Source organism: Montipora foliosa, chromosome 7, assembly GCF_036669935.1.
Source record: "Montipora foliosa isolate CH-2021 chromosome 7, ASM3666993v2, whole genome shotgun sequence".
Taxonomy (NCBI): Eukaryota; Metazoa; Cnidaria; class Anthozoa; order Scleractinia; family Acroporidae; genus Montipora; species Montipora foliosa.
Window position 1 is genome coordinate 27,725,644 of NC_090875.1, and position 21,813 is coordinate 27,747,456.

At 39.5% G+C, this 21,813-nt stretch overlaps 1 protein-coding gene across 1 annotated transcript; it reads left to right on the forward strand.

The window, feature by feature from the left end:
- Positions 1-6,387: 6,387 nt before the first annotated feature.
- Positions 6,388-20,271, forward strand: LOC138011655 (uncharacterized). Its single transcript, XM_068858769.1, has 9 exons — positions 6,388-6,859; positions 11,121-11,353; positions 12,132-12,246; positions 12,895-12,977; positions 13,068-13,112; positions 14,000-14,145; positions 14,465-14,489; positions 15,671-15,725; positions 16,585-20,271. Exons 1-9 carry the CDS (start codon positions 6,553-6,555, stop codon positions 19,086-19,088), a joined length of 3,513 nt encoding a protein of 1,170 aa, XP_068714870.1. The 5' UTR covers positions 6,388-6,552; the 3' UTR covers positions 19,089-20,271.
- The last annotated feature ends 1,542 nt before the right edge of the window (positions 20,272-21,813 follow it).

Consider the following 21,813-nt stretch of genomic DNA (forward strand, 5'->3'; position numbering starts at 1 on the left):
TTTGTGCCTTTACAACGCAGCCATATGCCTACGTTGGAGACCTCACGATATGCTGGATGTCTTAGGTGTACGGAAAAGAACCTAAGAAATTCGAAGGTCATGGGATGTTTTGAAGCTGGGATTTTTTATCCCAGCGTCTTTAAGAGGTCATCTTGCGAACGTCTGATGCTCCATATATGAAGTTCTATTATGTCTTAATTGTCAAGTCTCTTCTCGTCTTGAAAAGAGTTGAAGAAACATATGTTGCAAGTAGTATTAAATTAAAATCTGCATTCTTCACAGGATGCCACTTCGTCCACGAAGTGAAAGCCAAGAGACAAAGGTACGTAAAAAAAGAAAGATTATAGTTCTTAGATTTATCGTTTCCTCTATAGAAGTGAAATGCTTCTCAAATTAAGGCAACATGCAGGCACGATGCATACTACAGCTATTGCTTTTGCATAATCTGCCGTCTTCAGTTCCATTGAGCCAGGCTTGCATTGACTTGTTATCTGTATTTTTTGTAGATTTCCGTCATAAGCCCGACAACAAACTCGCCTTCAGATGAGGATGACACAATCAGAAGATCGCGTAAGTTGTCCTCATCCTCCACCTTTCGTCGTAGCTGTTGCCATAGCGACATACCTTAAGCCCACTGTCTGTAGAATAGCATCTCTCGTAACCTGCTATTGTTTGGCATTGTAAGCAGCTTCTAATGTTTTTAAGACTAACTCATTGTTTCATTAATATACTCGTTTGTTTTTGACTTGGGTATCGATCGAGCCAATCACATTATTTGCTACGAGAGCTGCTACAGGACATCCCACTCCAACACCATCTTGGTGCTTCATATTCAGTTAAATTTCGTCGTCAAGTTTCTTTTTATTCCAATTGTTGCTCTTTCCAAGTTTTCATATTTCTAATAGCACCATATTGAAATCCCGTCTACTACTGAAGACCAGGTGATCTGCCTCTTAATAATCATCCCTATGACTTCCAGGAGTGAGTGATCGATCGGTACGTAAATATCTGCACCATTTCAAATAAAATGTCTGTACGCTAGACAGGTATATGACACCAAATTCTCATTACTAACCGATAGAGAAATCCATGGTACTAGTTGGGAGAATGTACGTTTCGATCGTGGGAAAGAAAGGGTTTCGAAACTAAATCATTTTGCTGGCTAAATTTAATCAATACTTTCACTCTTTCTCGAACAAACAGCTTTGTTTGTGCAAGACTATGGGATTCCTTAATGGGAAGATCAAGAGGACAAGGGTCCCGTATACGCAGTCATCGAATTCCCAGAAAAGCACTCGAAAGACGAAAAAAAGGAGCCATTCTATTGTGTCGTGGAAGAGGCAGCACTGATTGACAAACAAACGGGAAGCAGTGGTGCCTCAAAAAATCCCAAATCCGAAAAACATTTTAATGAGGATCACATTTATGCAAAAGTGAAAAATAAAAAGAAACGACCAATTGAGAATTCCTTGAAGTTGCCCGACTTCATTAATTTGAAGGAAAACAGTCACTGTGGCAGTTCGGAAGATGAAACTGGACCTGTTCTAGAGATTCTGGGACCTTACGTGCGAGGAGCACAGGAACCAGATCTACCTGAGTTTACACCTGAAAAACCAGTGTATTTTACTTTGGAGGAATGTTTTTTCGGATACATTTAGGCGAACTAACGACGACCTAGAGTGTGGAGATGGACCAATTTTCAGACTTGTGGGCGGCCCGGATCAATATCGGGCCATTTGCACTGAAGCGCTTGTTTACTACACCTTAAATGAATTCTGAACAGGATGAAGAAAATGACAATAGTTCCAAGTTTACCATTGGACAAGTCTTTGATGAGTTGGAGGAACGCTTTCTCAACAAGGATGGTGAACCCGGGAGCACCAATCCAGAAAGACCAGAACCTATTCCCGAAAAGAGCTATACGGGTCGACAACTCGCAAATGCTTCTGAGCCGGTGTACAACTTTTTGGAGGAGCTTTTTCCAAAAGGCACTCCTACTTTTAGCCGAGGAACGATACGTAATGAAGATGGCCCGATCTACTTCCATTTGAGGCGACTAAAATCCAATCACTCTAAAGCAACCAGAATTCAGCCCAAATGGAGAGATGTGGAAGACGAAAATCCGACAGGAGCAGACGGAAATAAAAAGACTAATCCGTCTACACAAGAGCGCCAGCGTTTTATACCTTGGAAAGGTCTGATTCTGATAAACAGAATGACAGCAATGACATGTTTACGATTGAAGAGGCTTTTGATCAATTGCAGGACCGATACCTAAAAAAACCCCGAAGAAGCCAAGAACGCCTCTTTAGAGAGACCAGGACTCGTTCCTCAGGCTCGTTCTTCGAATGAGAAAGGTACGGGTGATTCTGAAGGCACAGGCGAACCAGGAAATAAGGTGCTTGGTGAAAAAGAAGCTGTTCCATTTCAGCTGCTATCCAACCACGACGGCCCAGTTTATTTGCATTTGAGACGGTTAAAATCCAACCATTCCAAAGCAACGAGAATTCGTCCTCACTTGGAAAACGAAGGGAAGTGTGGCGACAAAGAAGGGCAAGATAACACAGATAAGGGACATTATGAAAACGTTCCCATTTACGCGCGAGCTCCAGTTTTTTACACCTTAAAAGGTCCGGAATTGAAAAGCAGAACAACAATAACACTTTGGTTACAAATTGAACAAGCGTTCGATGAGCTTAAGGACCGTTACTTTGAAAAGCCCGAGGGAGCACGAAACAGTGACCCAAAAAACTCAAGCGTCCAGCTCCAGAAAGATTATTTGGATAGCGAGCAAACAAAGAATTCAATAGCTGAACCCAAACCAATGCTAAACCTTTTGGAACAAGTTCGTGGTCAAGGAACTTCTAAATTTCAATCCTTATCCGACCATGATGGTCCGGTTTACCTTCACTTGAGGCGTTTGAAATCCAACCATTCCAAAGCAACGAGAATTCGTCCTCACTTGGAAAACGAAGGGGAGTGTGGCAGCAAAGAAGGGCAAGATAACACAGATCAAGGACATTATGAAAACATTCCCATTTACGCGCGAGCTCCAGTTTTTTACACCTTAAAAAAGCCCGGAACTGAAAAGCAGAACAACAATAACACTTTGGTTACAATTGAACAAGCGTTCGATGAGCTTAAGGACCGTTACTTTGAAAAGCCCGAGGGAGCACGAAACAGTGACCCAAAAAACTCAAGCGTCCATCTCCAGAAAGATTATTTGGATAGCGAGAAAACAAAGAATGCAATAGCTGAACCGGAACCAATGCTAAACCTTTTGGAACAAGTTCGTGGTCAAGGAACTTCTAAATTTCAATCATTATCCGACCATGATGGTCCGGTTTACCTTCACTTGAAGCGTTTGAAATCCAACCATTCCAAGGCAACCAGAATTCGTCCAAGACTGGAAGGTGAATCCGAGTGTTCCGCTGTGAGGGACCAAACTCGAAAACGCGCGGATGACGATGGAGGGAGGGATCCAATTTACGCTCGTGCGCCAGTTTTTTACACCTTGGAAAGGTCTGGGTCTGATAAACAAGCTAAGGAAAACAACCTGTTTACAATTGAACAAGCCTTTGACCAATTGGAAGACCGTTACCTTAAAAACCAGGAAGAAGCTGAGAACTCCTCATTAGAGGGCCAAGCCTTACGCTAAAGTCACGCTGTTTGGATAGGAGAGGAGCGAACTACTCGGCAGGCACAAGCGAACCAGTGCTTAACAACATCTTTGACGAAGTTTGTGGCAAAGAAATTCAAACATTTTCACCGATATCAAACTACAGAGGCCCGATTTATTTCAATCTGAGGCGTTTAAAGTCTAATCATTCCAAAGCAACAAGAATTCAGTCTGAATGGGAAGATGAGCCGGTGTATAGCGTAATTGAAGAGCAATACCTTAAAGGCAGTGAGGGAAAAGATACCTCAAAAGAAGAGCCAATTTATTTAACGCTGGAGGAATTGTGTTCTGACACCCTCAAAAGGGACACAAGTGATAATCAAGATGACGATGAACTAGATGACGACATTTTCGTGGCACGTTATCTTGAAAGCACAGAGGATGCTGACTCCTCGGCGAGGCCAGTGTTTTACTCTTTGGATACATTTCGTACCAAGAAGTTCGAACGGACATCCAGCAATGAGTCTCAATGCTAAAATAAACGAAAAGAACTCGTAGCAAGCCTGACTTGCATCACCATGGCATCACTCGTGATATCAGAGTGATTTGGATAGATGCAAAACTTTGCTTCGATTCAATTTTTTTTTAGGACGAACTTTCTAAAGCCAGTTCTAAGAAAAGTGGTCTGAAAAATGATGACCCATCCGTCTAGATTTTGCACAGAAGAGCCAAAAAATTACAAAAAAGTGACAGCCCGGTATTTAAGTAACCAAAACGTTTTGTAGGAGATACGTGAAACTTTAAAATGAATAACCAAGTAGAGTTATACGAAATAAATATCAAAAAGCGTCAGTAGTATTTAAAAAGAATCGCAGCTATTTCGGGTGTAGAACCGTTCTTCAGTGTGAAGAAAGCCGTTCTTTCTTCGGCTTCGTTCACGAATTTCTTCTCAATGAAGAAGGGTTCTGCGCCCGAAACGCCTTAGTTCCAAGAGAGTGAATTGGACAGAGAGGCGAAGAAATGATTGTGTCAGGAGAGAAGTAGATGTAACCTTTGAGCACAGAATGCTAGATGAAGCAGACAAAATGACCACTGAAGGTAAAGAGGTACATGGCAACTGTAGAAGGAAAGGAAACCACGCTGGTTCCAAGAGGAACACCTAAAAGGGAAGTCGGATTTCTCGAAAACAAAATGTACAGGGCCATACTATGAAAATTTAAAAATAGGGTTAGGGTTAGGGTTAGGGTTTTTGTTCTAATTAATTACGTTTAAGTACTTTCCATCATATACAAAATAAAATCGCTTGAAAGAATAGAAATATTTTGCTCGCAAATTTGGGGCTGTCACACAAAAGAATCCCGAACTTTGACAATGTCTTATTTTAACGGTCTATGCGTCATTGTACATAGACGCAAAAAAAAAAACAAAAAACAAAAAATGGATGTAGATGAATGCTTTACGATGTAGTTTCTACTACTGAAATATAAAAAAAATAGTTTCTACTGCTGAAGTAGTAATAGACAAAAACATTAAAAAAATCCTTGCCCCAAGAACAAACTTGTAAAAGCAGATATTTTGCTGTATAGGTAAACTGACGTCGACAGGCGGGGCTAAATGCGATGCATGTTGCTTCAGTACGATAACCTCCCCTCTACTTTCCTAAATAGTTGAGATTTGGATTAAGGTTGTTTTTAAAAAAAATAAAAATCAAGTACAGAAGGGAACTGACGAGCCATACATGCCAGTCAATTTCATTGTGAAAAGAAAATGGATGAATATATAAAAGCTTAATTATTTAACTAGCAATTTGCTAACTAACTAACTAAATAAATAACTAACTAACAACCTCTCTAACTAACTGCTGATTTTAGCCCAGGTGGTATATGGGCGCTCAGGGTCGAAGACCTTTTCAGCTGTAATTTGGGAAGAAATATACTTTTTCCGAAAAAAGCACGCCCACTTGAAATACTTGCCTAGGAATCTCAAATTATAATATACAAATTTATTTTGAGAAGGGAACAAACTGTGGAGCGGATATCCACTCACTCCACTCACCGATAAATGAAACTATATTAAAACGAAAAGAAGTTAGTCTTGAATTCAGTTTTGCTCTTTTTGGTTAACGGAAATGCATTAAACTGGCCAACTACTTTTTCTTCCTTGTCCACTGACTGCTCAACCAATCTCATCGCTATTGTTAAATTCCCAAGGAACTAAATTCTTTGATTGGGATGAAACTTAATAAATGAAACTATATTATGACGAAAACAAGTTAGAGTCTTGAATTCAGATTCTTTCTTTGCGGTTAAGGAAAACGCATCAAAAGCAATCCTACCAAGCATTTTATTAAAAAAATTGATGATCCTTTTTTGTCCTAAAAAATAGAAACCGCTTTCCTTCCAGGATCATCCAGACAAGTACAAAACGTAGCATTAAGGACACGAATGTCGGGCCACGGAAAAAAAAAGGTTACTTAGAATTCGCGGACGTCATGCCGCAGAATCGAGGTTCGTAAACAGTTTATGTGCACTATAGGAAATCCAAACGCAGTCCTCTGGCTGCAAGTGTTAAAGCCAATACAAAGGAAACCTATTTTAAACAAAACGACCAAGTATTCTTGGTTCCTTGTCCAACCGCTTAAGCAATCTCATCGCCCAATGCTGAATTCTCGAGGAAGTAAATTTTTTATTAGAAACTTAAGTACGTCATTTGACCACAAAGGAAACACGATATGGGTGACTGTAATTGGAGCGAATATTGTTTTATTAAGTCAATACGGGAGCGAGCGAATCATGTTGTAGTCATATGAAAAGTATAACTGTCTCTTTACAAGTTCGATACGCACTGCCAGGATATATACCTGCCAAGAAGAGAGAGACAGCTTCAAATATCCATTTGTTACCTGATCAGCGATCCTTGAGTTCTCTACCAAGATGAAGATCTATCTCGTTGAAGTCTTGATATCTTTGTCACTTTGTGTCGAGCAAACTCTTCTTGAAAGTATCGAAATAAGGAGGTTCATTGGCCAAGACGAAGACTCGTTTTACATTCCACGAACGGTTTGCGATCTAGACAGCAGATACGAACAATTTTGTGCCTCTGGTCATGATATATGCGAAAGTCCGGACACAGTTACTGATAATCATTATTTGTGCTCGTGTCCGTCCGAAAATGCTACTGTAACAAATCGAGACAACCTTTGGAGATGCCGTGAAAATGTAGAGGTGCGAAGACATTTGGGTAAGTTTAAGTTATGTCATGTAACCAGGTATCTCTTCCATACGATATTCCTTTCTGAGTGTGTCCGTCCGTAAAATTTCTTATGCTCAACTCTATCGTTCGTTTATTTTTGACTGGTTAACGATATCTTCATTTAAAAGCTTTTTCTCATTTAACTGCGAATGATTGGAAATCTACGATATTCGTCTTTCGTGTTTTCTTAAATCTCGTTAATGTTTGTTCACGAATAGTTTACAATTTTTCTTGTTTGTGCTTAGGAATTAATCATTAATGACATAAATCTATTATGTTAATACACTCAACTGTGCAGTACAGTCGTCATTCCATACAACGTACAGCAATAGGCCATTTCCGAGTTCATGTCTGCCTCCTCTTCAAAGCGAGTCTAAGTGCGAAGTTTTTGTGATGCTAATTAGTTCTACTTTACATATGAATGAAAACTAATTTTCAAAACAAAAACTTCGTACTTAGACTCGCTTTGAAGAGGAGGCGGACATGAACTCGGAAATGGCCTATTAAGGCATCCTCTCAAGCTTATCATTGAACAATGCAAACCATATTGTATTCTAAGAGTCTGATAATCTACATTAAAAAAAAAAAACTTTTCTATTCTTATTGGATAAGAGCAATGCAGGTTTCAGATAACACAGTGCAGAAAAGAGGTTATGCTTTGCAAAAGGAAGTAACAAACCAAGCATTCTGATTGGTCAATGAGCAAAGAAATTCAGAGATTGGTGCAATTATTGCGTGATTGCGTGATACGCATGCCTTGCGTCTGCTTAACCATCTCGAATTTTATTATGCATATTATCAAAAAAGTAATCACATGATTTTTCTCGTGCTATTTGCAATAAATAAGAACTTGTAAAATTTTCTATAACTACAAATTTTGTTCGTCTTTGACAAATTTACTAGTGCTTATTTATGCCAAATTGTACTTGTGATTACCTATAAAAAAGAAAAATAAAGCACACAGCCTAACGAAAGCAACCCTCAGGCAAGGGTTCAACTTCGAGTATCGCAACTAGTTTTCCGTTCTGAACACCGACCTAAAAAACCTAAGTAACCTCGCCCTCTTGACGAGACTTGTCCTTCAATCTCAAATTCTCTTATTTCCCACGAAAGACGATTTCTGTTTACAATTTAAAAATTTAAAGCACCTTTTTCATTGAAACTGAAATGTAAAAAAAATCTTACGATTTATAGCACTTTATTGAGATGTTCATGGTCACGTCATTTACTGCAATTAATGATAAAACCTGTGGTTGATCGACAAGGGGTTATTTTGTTTCGGTAGTTGACAAATTTCAATATCAAAAGAAATTTTCGTAAACAGTGAATATCGCTATTAAGAACGTCTTCAATTTACGTAATTTAAGCATGTTTACGAAGGAAGAAAATGCCATTCATTGTTTTCGCGGTTCATTGCCGCCTCGGTCATAGTCATCATGGCACAGAGATTTAGCATTGAGTCTAAGAGAAACGGCAAATAGCAAACTGATCTTTGCCACAAAAAAAAAGAAAAAAGAAACAGTTTTGAATTTAGGGAACATATTTCGATGTTTCAAACATCGTCATCAGCTATATAATGAGTATAACAGTAACATTTCTACAAGATGATCCGTATAAATATAACTATCAATACGATGATTCTTTATATATTAAATCTTCGTTGCCAGCAATTAATTTCAAACTAATCAATAGTTTTATAGAAAACAACTGATACAACGGTAAAAGTTTAAAAGTGTAATGCTAAACTGCCGTGACATGTCAGTTGTTGATATTGTTGGCTGTTTTGAATTTATCTGCTTGTAACGAATATTAATCTACAAAGAATCATTGATAGTTATATATACGGATCATCTTGTAAAAATTCTACTGTTCTACTCACTATGGCTGATGATGATGTTTGAAACATGGAAACATGTTTCTTAAATTTAAAAGGGTGGTTGTATTTTTAAAAATAATTCTAACACGTCTGCTATCAAGACCTTTTGGAAAACTTGTATTTTTCTTTACGAAGTTACTTGATATCTGTAACTAAAAGGCAAGACATAAGAATCAAGAAGTTTCTGTGGCTTTTGACAAAACGAAAACGTATACCTGAAATTTGCTGTTTGCCGAAAACGCCCTGCTGAGAAATACCAAGAAGTACCTTAAAGTGCCTAAAACTCCCAGACCATCTTTTGCCCAGATGAAACGTTGTGTCATGCAGAGAAAAATGGTGCAAAATTTATGTTTTTGGTAAAAACTGTAATTTTCTATGATTTTTTAAAACACGCGGTTTTTCGCATTGCCCTACGACCGGGTAAAGGAAGACTGGCAATATTGACGTAAAACCCCGACATTAGCAACAGGGCAAACAAAAGCAAAAGCAGAGGACAGACAACAGCAAATGCAAAAGACGTAGCATTTGAAAACAGCTGTTATTCGGCAGACATTTGTTTAGAGCAGTGGCATTTATCAATGGCCTTGCACGAATTCAGTTCAGATTCGAAGGTCTCCAAAAGAGAAGATTACGAGTTAGAAGTCGAAGGGTGGCCAAACTCGAGCGATCAAGCCACAGATGTGGAAGAAACGCATAGGCATGCCGACGAGCCGCTAGTACACGCAACATGGCTAGCGTTATATGAGCAAGAAGGAAGGACTGAGGAAGAAATAGAGAAAACTTTCCAGAAGCCCTTCAATGGAACAGTCTGGAACGATGTTGCACAGCCAAAGACAACACATTTCTCAGGCATTATTTTCAGCTCTGACTAGCTCGCTCTGACCGAAGTCACAAATCAGGGCCTGGTTGTTTGAAGGCCGATTAAGTTCATCCAGGATTAGCGTAAATTTTCAAATTTTAATTCTGGTGAAAGTTTCTTTTGCTTATTTTTGTTTTTCAAGATTGACTTCTTTTACTGCAAAGCTGTCCCGAATATCAGCGTTGAACAACATTTGGGAGTAGAGAAGTAAACTCCTTGGTCAATCTTTAATCTCGGATTAGCGTTAATCGGCTTTTAAACAACCGGGCCCTCAAAGATTGAAGTCCGGATTCAATACGTCACAAATTACACTCGACCCATACCCTTTTGGCGAATTCTGCTGCTCGGTAATGGGTTTTCAAACATCGCTTTTTCCGCCACTATGAAATTCATAGAAAATTCCGGTTTTGACCAAGAACACATCGAGACACCCATGACTGGAGACCGAACCTACCCTCTTTGCAGATGCCACAAAATTCTCAATAGGAAAACATCTGCTGAATTTGTTTTCATGTGAGTTTTGTTGTTCGAGAAAAAAAAAAGAGTACAAAAAAGTGATGCGGCCTCGTAAAGCGTGACTTTTAAGGGAAACCTCCGCTCCGACTAATGAATAATTTTAACTTTAACAAAATAATGTTTTCAATCAAATTTTCTTCACAAAAGTGCTTGGATCGAAAAGGATGAACTTTAGAATCACTTTTTAATTTCCCGGGCGTCGCCATCTTGAATAATTGTGGCGTGCGTGATACGATTAAACTCATTGTTTTCACACAAAGAGCTTTTGTTTTGGAACAATAGGGCAAACATGATACGTCACAATAGGGAGCTTAAGTACTCGCGTTTTTGAGACGTAGAGGGCAACCGGAAGAGAAAATTTCGCGTGCCAGGACAATGGTGTCTCCCAGTTTTTTATACTAATCATCTCTAATGGAGAAAAGATACTTAGCAAGGTAAATGTGGTTGTGCGAAAACAGGTTAAAAGGGAAAACAGCTCACTTCCAGTTGCCGTCCGCGTCTCAAAAACGCACGTGCTTAAGCTTCCTAATGATTCAAGATGGCGGAGCCGGGGAAATTTGAAAAGCAAACCAAGCGTTTTTAAAATTCAGTTATTTTAGATACAAAGGCTTCCATTAGAAAAAGTTCGAACACTTTTGATTGTAAACATTATGTTCTGTGGTTTTAAGTTATTTTATTGTTTTAGTGGAGGTTCCCTTTGATACATGCAGGGTTCATTAACAAATGAACACATGTCATCATCGTGACTTGCACTTGATGAAAACAGCGGATCACAAGAGGCATTTGACTATTTAAGACAATAAAGACTCTCTGCCTACCTAAACCTTTATTCTGTTTCGACAAAGAGATCCTTTATCAATTCGGAGATGATGATACGCTAGCCTACGTGTAGCCGTACCCTACCCCCGAGGGAAACATGGCTACACGTAGGCAAACCATACGCAAGTAAACTATAAAGTTTTTACACCACCTATTGAACAATTTCATTTGCCACATAGGCTGTGAAATTAACAACTTATTTCACAATGAAGACAAGATAGAACCGCTGAGAGTGCTGAGTAAAACTGAGGAGGAACAAACGAAACTGAACAAAAAAGAATGTTACATTTCCCCTGACATCTCATGGTATATTGGATGCGATGGGAAAAGGGAGACACTGAAAGCCAACCAATTGCAAACAAGTTTTGGACTTGAATGGAACGAAGGAAGGCGAAAAGCATACTTTTTAAAGGTAAGATTGTCTTAAACTTCAACAACGAAACACACTTCAAAAAATGGCTTTAAGGCTAGGATGTGTTCCTTTGGGAGATGAAATTGTAAAATTTGCATGGAAGAAGCAAGAGTCAAGAGGATTCAGATAGAACATTCTATTCCAAGATCTCTGATTAAGTAACAGCTAGTATCGAAATACATTCAAAAATGACTTAAGCCTTACTATGCCATGTTAATAAACCTCATATATAACCTCAGATATTCCGTGTCAGAAAAATCAGCACAGAGACGAAACCTTGTAGGTCACAAGCGCGCCAGCCAAAGGTAAAGCCAAAAATACAGCCATCATCGAAATCGATGGACTAACGAGGTGAGAAGAGAGAGAGAGAGAGAGAGAGAGAGAGAGAGAGAGAGAGAGAGAGAGAGAGAGAGAGAGAGAGAGAGAGAGAGAGAGAGAGAGAGAGAGAGAGAGAGAGAGAGAGAGAGAGAGAGAGAGAGAGAGAGAGAGAGAGAGAAAGAGAGAGAGAGAGAGAGAGAGAGCGAGAGAGAATTCAGATGACACCTTCGGTTGCTCGTTCGTACTAGAAAGATTAGATGCTCATACCAACTGCAGATATCAGTACACAGACCAGACGTCAATATTTTTCCGTCGCGTTCGTCCTGCCGGAATTTCAAAACGCGTACTACCGCAAAGACGTCCGATGCTTTGCTAACTGAGAACAGTCGCCTGTAAAAATAAAGCTAACAAAATCTATGCAGGAATAGATAACGTATCTTACATTTTGTCCCACTCCTAGGTCTTGGATGACTCTTACCAGGGTCAAATAATCAAGCTTGGTATCAGATGTACATCAGGGCTTCCGGGCTACAACAACAGTTGCCTTCTTTTTAAAGTGCAAGGAAATTTTTCTTGTAAGTTATGCTGAGCAGTTTTTCAAATTTGTGTTTCTCTTAAAGTGGAACTAAATTTAAAATAAGCTTAGCCTTTTCTTTTAACCGCAAAATAATGCACAGTTCACTTTTTTCAAATTCTGCCCTTTTTTGGAGATTTTTAGCAAAATGTATCCCTTCAATCAAAGTATTGTAGGCTCTAAGCTCTCTTGTTTAGGTGATATTGTAAAGCCTGCCGATGACTTTCTTTATAGCCCGATCCAGTAAAATTTCATTATTTGATAAAAGCTTGCAGACTCGTTCAAGTTATAAACGTCCGTCTTTGGCGTAGTCGCACACAACCGTTTTTTTTCTCCTAAGCACGCCAAATGTCCAGCTCGATTCGAAAAAGGCTAATTTGCACTGACTCATCTGACTGACAGACACAGGGAGGTGGGTGTGGTCCATTGGTAGGGGTGTGAGGGATTTCAGGCTTTCAACACAGATATGGCCACCAAGTTGATTTGTCTTCGGTTGTTCCGAATGCAAGTCGGCATACTTTGTACAGCTCCCTGGAAGTTGGGTTTCTTATCGTTGTTGTGTCTTTTTAAATACTTTCCTTCTAGACACGCCCTGAAGCCTTAAATATGGCCGTGAATACAGTAAATAAAGTTCTATATCTTTTTACAGGTCCTCTCGGAAAACAAGAAACCGATATTAAGTTATTCTCAACAACAGCTGCTTTCTCCGAAACAACATCAACTCCATCGAAGGTATTTATCGCCTTATAAATAAATAAAACCTACCTTGGTCATCATATGTTGGTCAACAAGAACATTTTGTATTCAATTGATTTTTTACAGGTGCCCAGAGAGACCTCAACACAGACGAAGCAAAGTTCTACAGAGGTAAATTTAAGAGCGTCGTCAATGTACCAGAAATCTTACTGATGAGAGAGTACGGAGTTTAAGAATAGACGACGCTACAAAACAATTATATAATTTGGTTGAAAAATGAAAAATAATTGTACTGCACCACGTATTTTCTCCATAACAACGACGAGAAGTTACCAAATTTAAGGTTTTGATCCCAGCGTGAGCACAGAAATATGAATCTTTCATTCTCTGTTTTTAGTCTGAAACCACTCGTACCAATTGATTTTTAGGACACTTCGCCCACATTACGACGTAAACGAGATGGAATAATCGCAAAAGACGTAGGATAGCGCAGAGTTATATTTCGAAGCGAAGTTGTCGTCAACGTCGCCGTCGTAGATCTCATTCTCCATAGTAGGGGGAAGAGGACGGAGGGGTGAGGGCCGGAAGAAGAGAGGGAGACAAGAAAGGAAGGGGGGGGGGGGACAGGTAGAGGGAGAGAGGAAAGAGTCGATGGGAGTGGGGAAGAGGAAGAGGGAAAGGGGGAGAGGGAGCGGGAGTGGAGGGCAAGAAACAAGAGGGGTTTTACAAGTCGGAAAACTATCAATGCGATTTGAATAATTTCAGAATGAATGAACACGGGCTTAGCGGTGTAAGTTTCTTCTACGATCGTTGAGCATGGTGATTGAAACCAATGGTGTGCGGAAAGATCAAAACGTAGGGTCTTGTTCCTTATGTTAGTACTACGTGGAGCAATAGCACAACCATGATTGAACCATAGCACCATAAACATTTTTGTGCAATGGTTTTCGAATTACCTACGATTCAAATTCCTAATAAACAGGCTGCCCAACTAATGGAGCAAAATTACACAAATGTAGTTTATTATTAAATTGTTAATCCCCTTTTCTTCACTACAGGGTCGCTTCCAGCCCAGCTCGGGGGTGAGAAAAACGGACGATTCGTCATCTAAAGTGCCTGTCATTGTTGGAGTTACAGCTTCCATAATATTCACAGTAGTACTACTCGTCGTTGCCTTTCTTATTTGTCGACGTTACAAATCCAGGTAACCGTCACAATATTGACAGAGTAGAATAAGTAAATGAACTTGAATAAGTTATAAATGCCGCTCATCACATCCTAATCAGGCTAAGGAAGGTTGACAAATTAGGAAAACGATAATGCCAATTCTGTCCAGAAATGCAAGCAATTGTAGTTACACGCCCGATTATCCAACACGTGTGATGATGACGATGACGACGATGATAATGATGATGACGACGACAATGATGATGATGATGATGATGATGATGATGACGAGACATTTAAGAAAAAAATACAATCATGTATACCTTAACATATTATTGTCTCTTATTCATTTACAGGCCAGAAAAACATGAAAGTAAAAAGGTAAAAGCAGCAATCACTTTAGAGAGTGTCTTTTGTGTGTTATATAGTTGGAAAATTTTTAGACAAAAGAAAGCGTTTAGGTTTCGACTACAGGAGAGATACTGTTCTGGACATAGAGAAAAACTAATAAATTATTGACCGAATGCATAAATGGTGGCCAAAAATGTATTCTTTTGTTTATGTTCTAATGAGACTCACTAGCCTCGCACTCAAGCAACATTTCTGTTATATTTTGTTCCTTCAAACGAGGATAGTGAGCCTAATTAGCACATAAACAAAAGAAGATAATTCATGATATCATATAGTGCAGATGAGAGGTAATTCAGTGCAAAAAGAAGTAATAAACCAAGCATTCTTATTGGTCAATGAGCAAACAAAGTCAGAGATAGCCAATCAAATGCGAGCCCTGGATGGCGCAATTTTTGCGTGATTGCGTGAGTCGCGTGCATTCCTTCTGCTTCGCATTTTTTTTCATGTAAGTAATCACATAATTTTTTTTTGTACAATTAGGAATAAAAAAGCATTGTATTTTTTTCAAAGACTGCAAATTGAATTTTTTTCGCCTTAAAATTAATTACTCGTGCTTATTTATTTCAAATCTCACTCGATTATCTATACAAAAACCTATCCACCTCATAGAGACCTCCACTTGGTTGAGTCACGAAACTTGGTTGCCATAAACGGAGGTCCAGGTCTTTTCAGATCGTTCAAACAAGAGAGCTTAGTTTGTACTAGAAGGATACCTCTCTCTCTCTCCAACCAAATGCATCTTTCTCAAATTTTAGATTTATGAAAATAGTGGCTGCTATAAGTGCTATTAACCGTTTCAGTCTAGAGAGTGAGACATATGGATTTTACTCTGTCTCAGGCCACACGATTTTACTCGTCAATGGCGGCCGCTTCAGAGATTAATGGGTTGTAGTTACAAAGTATCTCACTTGTCTCAAATGATGACTCACTCCAATCAATGGGCTTCACTCTTTGCTTGTCTTGAGCCACCATGATTCTTCCCTTGCGATCAATTCGAGGGCGTCCAAAGGATGCCACTATTTTCTTACTCTTTGAAAGTTCCACTCTGCGGTCTGGCATGACTTGATTGTTTGGTACAATACCTAGAAAGAGAAAATAAGTCATGTAAGAAATATTCATACTGTGCATTCATTTCTTCCCCATTGTAATAGAAGGTAATTGACTGGATTTTGAGGAAACGCAACCCCACTGCTAACTCGGAAACAGGTAAATAGGCTTAGAAGTACAATCAAATATACATCACATAGTCAATATACAAGGGCACCCACCGGGCAAATTAAGCCAAAAGCCTTTGAATGAGAGACATTTCTAGACTTCTTGCTATGTATATAAAAAGGGACGGTAAACCGAAGGTCTCATCTCAAAATGTTTCCTATAGATGGTTTGCAGCCAATCTCTAGATACAGAGAGAGCACTAGACCTTATTCCAAAATGGCCGCGTCATTTAAATATTCTTTTGTTTTTATTCAAATTAGCCCTTGATGCCTCGTTCTTGAGCTGAAAATTCAAAACAATATTTTGCCTTGAACGAGGCATCAAGGTCTAATTTGAATGAAAACAAAAGAATTTCTAAATGGCGGCCATTTTTTTTTTCATTTATTTACTCGTTTGTTTTTGGCTTGGGTATCGATCGATCAATCACATAATTTGCTACGAGAGCTGCTACAGGACATCCCACTCTAACACCATCTTGGTGCTTCATATTCAGTTAGATTTCGTCGTCAAGTTTCTTTTTATTCCAATTGTTGCTCTTTCCAAGTTTTCATATTTCTAAAAAATGAACGAAATATTTTGCGCAACCATAGCACCATATTGAAATCCCGTCTACTACCGAAGACCGGGTGATCTGCCTCTTAATAATCATCCATATGACTTCCAAGAGTGATCGATCGGTACGTAAATTCTCTTCACAATTTCAATTTAGTTGGGAGAATGAATGTTTCGATCATACCTGGTACTAGTTGGGAGAGTGAACGTTTCGATCGTGGAAAAGGAAGGGTTAGGAAACCAAATCATTTTGCTGGCTCAATTTTAATCAATACTTTCACTCTTTCTCGAACAACAGCTATGCAAGACTATGGGATTCCTTCATGGGAAGATCAAGAGGACAAGGGTCCTGTATACGCAGTCATCGCATTCCCAGAAAAGCACTCCAAAGACGAAAAAAAGGAGCCATTCCATTGTGTCGTGGAAGAGGCAGCACTGATTGACAAAGAAACGGAAAGAAGTGGTGCCTCAAAAAATCCCAAATCCGAAAAGCATTTTAATGAGGATTACATTTATGCAGAGGTGAAAAACAGAAAGAAACGACGAGTTGAGAATTCCTTGAAGTTGCCCGACTTCATTAACTTGAAGGAAAACAGTCACTGTGGCAGTTCGGAAGATGAAACTGGACCTGTTCTAGAGATTCTGGGACCTTACGTGCGAGGAGCACAGGAACCAGATCTACCCGAGTTTACACCTGAAAAACCAGTGTATTTGACTTTGGAGAAATGTTTTTCGGATACATTTAGGCGAACTAACGACGACCTAGAGTGTGGAGATGGACCAATTTTCAGACTTGTGGGCGGCCCGGATCAATATCGGGCCATTTGCACTGAAGCGCTTGTTTACTACACCTTAAATGAATCTGAACAGGATGAAGAAAATGACAATAGTTCCAAGTTTACCATTGGACAAGTCTTTGATGAGTTGGAGGAACGCTTTCTCAACAAGGATGGTGAACGCGGGAGCACCAATCCAGAAAGACCAGAACCTATTCCTGAAACGAGCTATACGGGTCGACAACTCGCAAATGCTTCTGAGCCGGTGTACAACTTTTTGGAGGAGCTTTTTCCAAAAGGCACTCCTTCTTTTAGCCGAGGAACGATACGTAATGAAGATGGCCCGATCTACTTCCATTTGAGGCGACTAAAATCCAATCACTCTAAAGCAACCAGAATTCAGCCCAAATGGAGAGATGTGGAAGACGAAAATCCGACAGGGGCGGACGGAAATAAAAAGACTAATCCCGTCTACACAAGAGCGCCAGCGTTTAATACCTTGGAAAGGTCTGATTCTGATAAACAGAATGACAGCAATGACATGTTTACGATTGAAGAGGCTTTTGATCAATTGCAGGACCGATACCTAAAAAACCCCGAAGAAGCCAAGAACGCCTCTTTAGAGAGACAAGGACTCGTTCCTCAGGCTCGCTCTTCGAATGAGAAACTTACGGGTGATTCTGAAGGCACAGGCGAACCAGGAAATAGGGTGCTTGGTAAAAAAGAAACTGTTCCATTTCAGCTGCTATCCAACCACGACGGCCCAGTTTATTTGCATTTGAGACGGTTAAAATCAAACCATTCCAAAGCAACGAGAATTCGTCCTCAGTTGGAAAACGAAGGGGAGTGTGGCAGCAAAGAAGGGCAAGATAACACAGATAAGGGACATTATGAAGACATTCCCATTTACGCGCGAGCTCCAGTTTTTTACACCTTAAAAAGGTCCGGAACTGAAAAGCAGAACAACAATAACACTTTGGTTACAATTGAACAAGCGTTCGATGAGCTTAAGGACCGTTACTTTGAAAAGCCCGAGGGAGCACGAAACAGTGACCCAAAAAACGCAAGTGTCCATCTCCAGAAAGATTATTTGGATAGCGAGCAAACAAAGAATTCAATAGCTGAACCCGAACCAATGCTAAACCTTTTGGAACAAGTTCGTGGTCAAGGAACTTCTAAACTTCAATCCTTATCCGACCATGATGGTCCGGTTTACCTTCACTTGAGGCGTTTGAAATCCAACCATTCCAAGGCAACCAGAATTCGTCCAAGACTGGAAGGTGAATCCGAGTGTTCCGCTGTGAGGGACCAAACTCGAAAAGGCGCGGATGAAGATGGAGGGAGGGATCCAATTTACGCTCGTGCGCCAGTTTTTTACACCTTGAAAAGGTCTGGGTCTGATAAACAAGCTAAGGAAAACAACCTGTTTACAATTGAACAAGCCTTTGACCAATTGGAAGACCGTTACCTTAAAAAGCAGGAAGAAGCTGAGAACCCCTCATTAGAGGGGCCAAGCCTTATGCTAAAGTCACGCTGTTTGGATAGGAGAGGAGCGAACTACTCGGCAGGCACAAGCGAACCAGTGCTTAACAACATCTTTGACGAAGTTTGTGGCAAAGAAATTCAAACATTTTCACCGATATCAAACTACAGAGGCCCGATTTATTTCAATCTGAGGCGTTTAAAGTCTAATCATTCCAAAGCAACAAGAATTCAGTCTGAATGGGAAGATGAGCCGGTGTATAGCGTAATTGAAGAGCAATACCTTAAAGGCACTGAGGGAAAAGATACCTCAAAAGAAGAGCCAATTTATTTAACGCTGGAGCAATTGTGTTCTGACACCCTCAAAAGGGACACAAGTGATAATCAAGGTGACGATGAACTAGATGACGACATGATTTTCGTGGCACGTTATCTTGAAAGCACAGAGGATGCTGACTCCTCGGCGAGGCCAGTGTTTTACTCTTTGGATACATTTCGTACGAAGAAGTTCGAACGGAAATCCAGCAATGACCCTCAATGCTAAAATAAACGAAAAGGACTCGTAGCAAGCCTGACTTGCATCACCATGGCATCACTCCTGATATCAGAGTGGTTTGGATAGATGCAAAACTCTGCTTCGATTCAATTTTTTTTTAGGACAAACTTTCTAAAGCCAGTTTTAAGAAAAGTGGCCTGAAAAATGATGACCCATCCGTTTAGATTTTGCACAGAAGAGCCAAAGAATTAAAAAAAAGTGACAGCCCGGTATTTAAGTAACCAAAACGTTTTGTAGGAGATACGTGACACTTTAAAATGAATAACCAAGTAGAGTTATACGAAATAAATATCAAAAAGCGTCAGTAGTATTTAAAAAGAATCGCAGCCATTTCGGGTGTAGAACCGTTCTTCAGTGTGAAGAAAGCCGTTCTTTCTTCGGCTTCGTTCACGAATTTCTTCTCAATGAAGAAGGGTTCTGCGCCCGAAACGTCTTAGTTCCAAGAGAGTGAATTGGACAGAGAGGCGAAGAAATGATTGTGTCAGGAGAGAAGTAGATGTAACCTTTGAGCACACAATGCTAGATGAAGCAGACAAAATGACCACTGAAGGTGAAGAGGTACATGGCAACTGTAGAAGGAAAGGAAACCACGCTGGTTCCAAGAGGAACACCTAAAAGGGAAGTCGGATTTCTCGAAAACAAAATGTACAGGGCCATACTATGAAAATTTAAAAAGAGGGTTAGGGTTAGGGTTTTTTTTCTAATTAATTACGTTTAAGTACTTTCCATCATATACAAAATAAAATCGCTTGAAAGAATAGAAATATTTTGCTCGCAAATTTGGGGCTGTCACACAAAAGAATCCCGAACTTTGACAATGTCTTATTTTAACGGTCTATGCGTCATTGTACATAGACGCAAAAAAAAAAAACAAAAAATGGATGTAGATGAATGCTTTACGATGTAGTTTCTACTACTGAAATATAAAAAAAATAGTTTCTTCTGCTGAAGTAGTAATTGACAAAAACATTAAAAAATTCCTTGCCCCAAGAACAAACTTGTAAAAGCAGATATTTTGCTGTATAGGTAAACTGACGTCGACAGGCGGGGCTAAATGCGATGCATGTTGCTTCAGTACGATAACCTCCCCTCTACTTTCCTAAATAGTTGAGATTTGGATTAAGGTTGTTTTTAAAAAAATAAAAATCAAGTACAGAAGGGAACTGACGAGCCATACATGCCAGTCAATTTCATTGTGAAAAGAAAATGTATGAATATATAAAAGCTTAATTATTTAACTAGCAATTTGTTAACTAACTAACTAACTAAATAACTAACTAACAATCTCTCTAACTAACTGCTGATTTTAGCCCAGGTGGTATATGGGCGCTCAGGGTCGAAGACCTTTTCAGCTGTAATTTGGGAAGAAATATACTTTTTCCGAAAAAAGCACGCCCACTTGAAATACTTGCCTAGGAAGCTCAAATTATAATATACCAATTTATTTTGAGAAGGGAACAAACTGTGGAGCGGATATCCACTCACTCCACTCACCGATAAATGAAACTATATTAAAACGAAAAGAAGTTAGTCTTGAATTCAGTTTTGCTCTTTTTGGTTAACGGAAATGCATTAAACTGGCCAACTACTTTTTTTTCAAGTGAAGCTATGATCTTCGCAGTTATGAGCGCAGTTATGAGCACAATTACAGTCACCCATATCGAGTTTCCTTTGTGGTCAAATGACGTACTTTAAGTTTCTAATAAAAAATTTACTTCCTCGAGAATTCAGCTTTGGGCGATGAGATTGCTTAAGCGGTTGGACAAGGAACAAAGAATACTTGGTCGTTTTGTTTAAAATAGATTTTCTTTGTATTGGCTTTAACACTTGCAGCCAGAGGACTGCGTTTGGATTTCCTATAGTGCACATAAACTGTTTACGAACCTGGATTCTGCGGCATGACGTCCGCGAATTCTAAGTAACCTTTTTTTTTCCGTGGCCCGACATTCGTGTCCTTAATGCTACGTTTTGTACTTGTCTGGATGATCCTGGAAGGAAAGGGGTTTCTATTTTTTAGGACAAAAAAGGATCATCAATTTTTTTAATAAAATGCTTGGTAGGATTGCTTTTGATGCGTTTTCCTTAACCGCAAAGAAAGAATCTGAATTCAAAGATTCTAACTTGTTTTCGTCATAATATAGTTTCATTTATTAAGTTTCATCCCAATCAAAGAATTTAGTTCCTTGGGAATTTAACAATAGCGATGAGATTGGTTGAGCGGTCAGTGGACAAGGAAGAAAAAGTAAATGATGAAATGGTATATGAAATGAATCATATATGAACTGCGGATATGAAATCAAGTGAAGCTATGATCTTCGCAGTTATGAGCGCAATTTTTGCAATTGCGTAGAGAAGCCTGAAAAATTCAGGACTTCAACGGGGTTTGAACCCGTGACCTCGCGATTCCGGTGCGACGCTCTAACCAACTGAGCTATGAAGCCACTGACGTTGGGAGCTGGTCATTTGTGGGTTCTAATGGTCCCGTGAGGAATGAATCAATGATGAAATGGTATATGAAATGAATCATATATGAACTGCGGATATGAAATCAAGTGAAGCTATGATCTTCGCAGTTATGAGCGCAATTTTTGCAATTGCGTAGAGAAGCCTGAAAAATTCAGGACTTCAACGGGGTTTGAACCCGTGACCTCGCGATTCCGGTGCGACGCTCTAACCAACTGAGCTATGAAGCCACTGACGTTGGGAGCTGGTC

Excerpts from the sequence above, each read along its gene's own strand:
- LOC138011655 (XM_068858769.1), top strand. The coding sequence starts at position 6,553 with ATGAAGATCTATCTCGTTGAAGTCTTGATATCTTTGTCACTTTGTGTC. Across the intron at positions 11,354-12,131 it reads GAAAAGCATACTTTTTAAAG|GTCTTGGATGACTCTTACCA; the intron begins GTAAGATTGTCT and ends TCCCACTCCTAG. Across the intron at positions 15,726-16,584 it reads CACTGCTAACTCGGAAACAG|CTATGCAAGACTATGGGATT; the intron begins GTAAATAGGCTT and ends CTCGAACAACAG.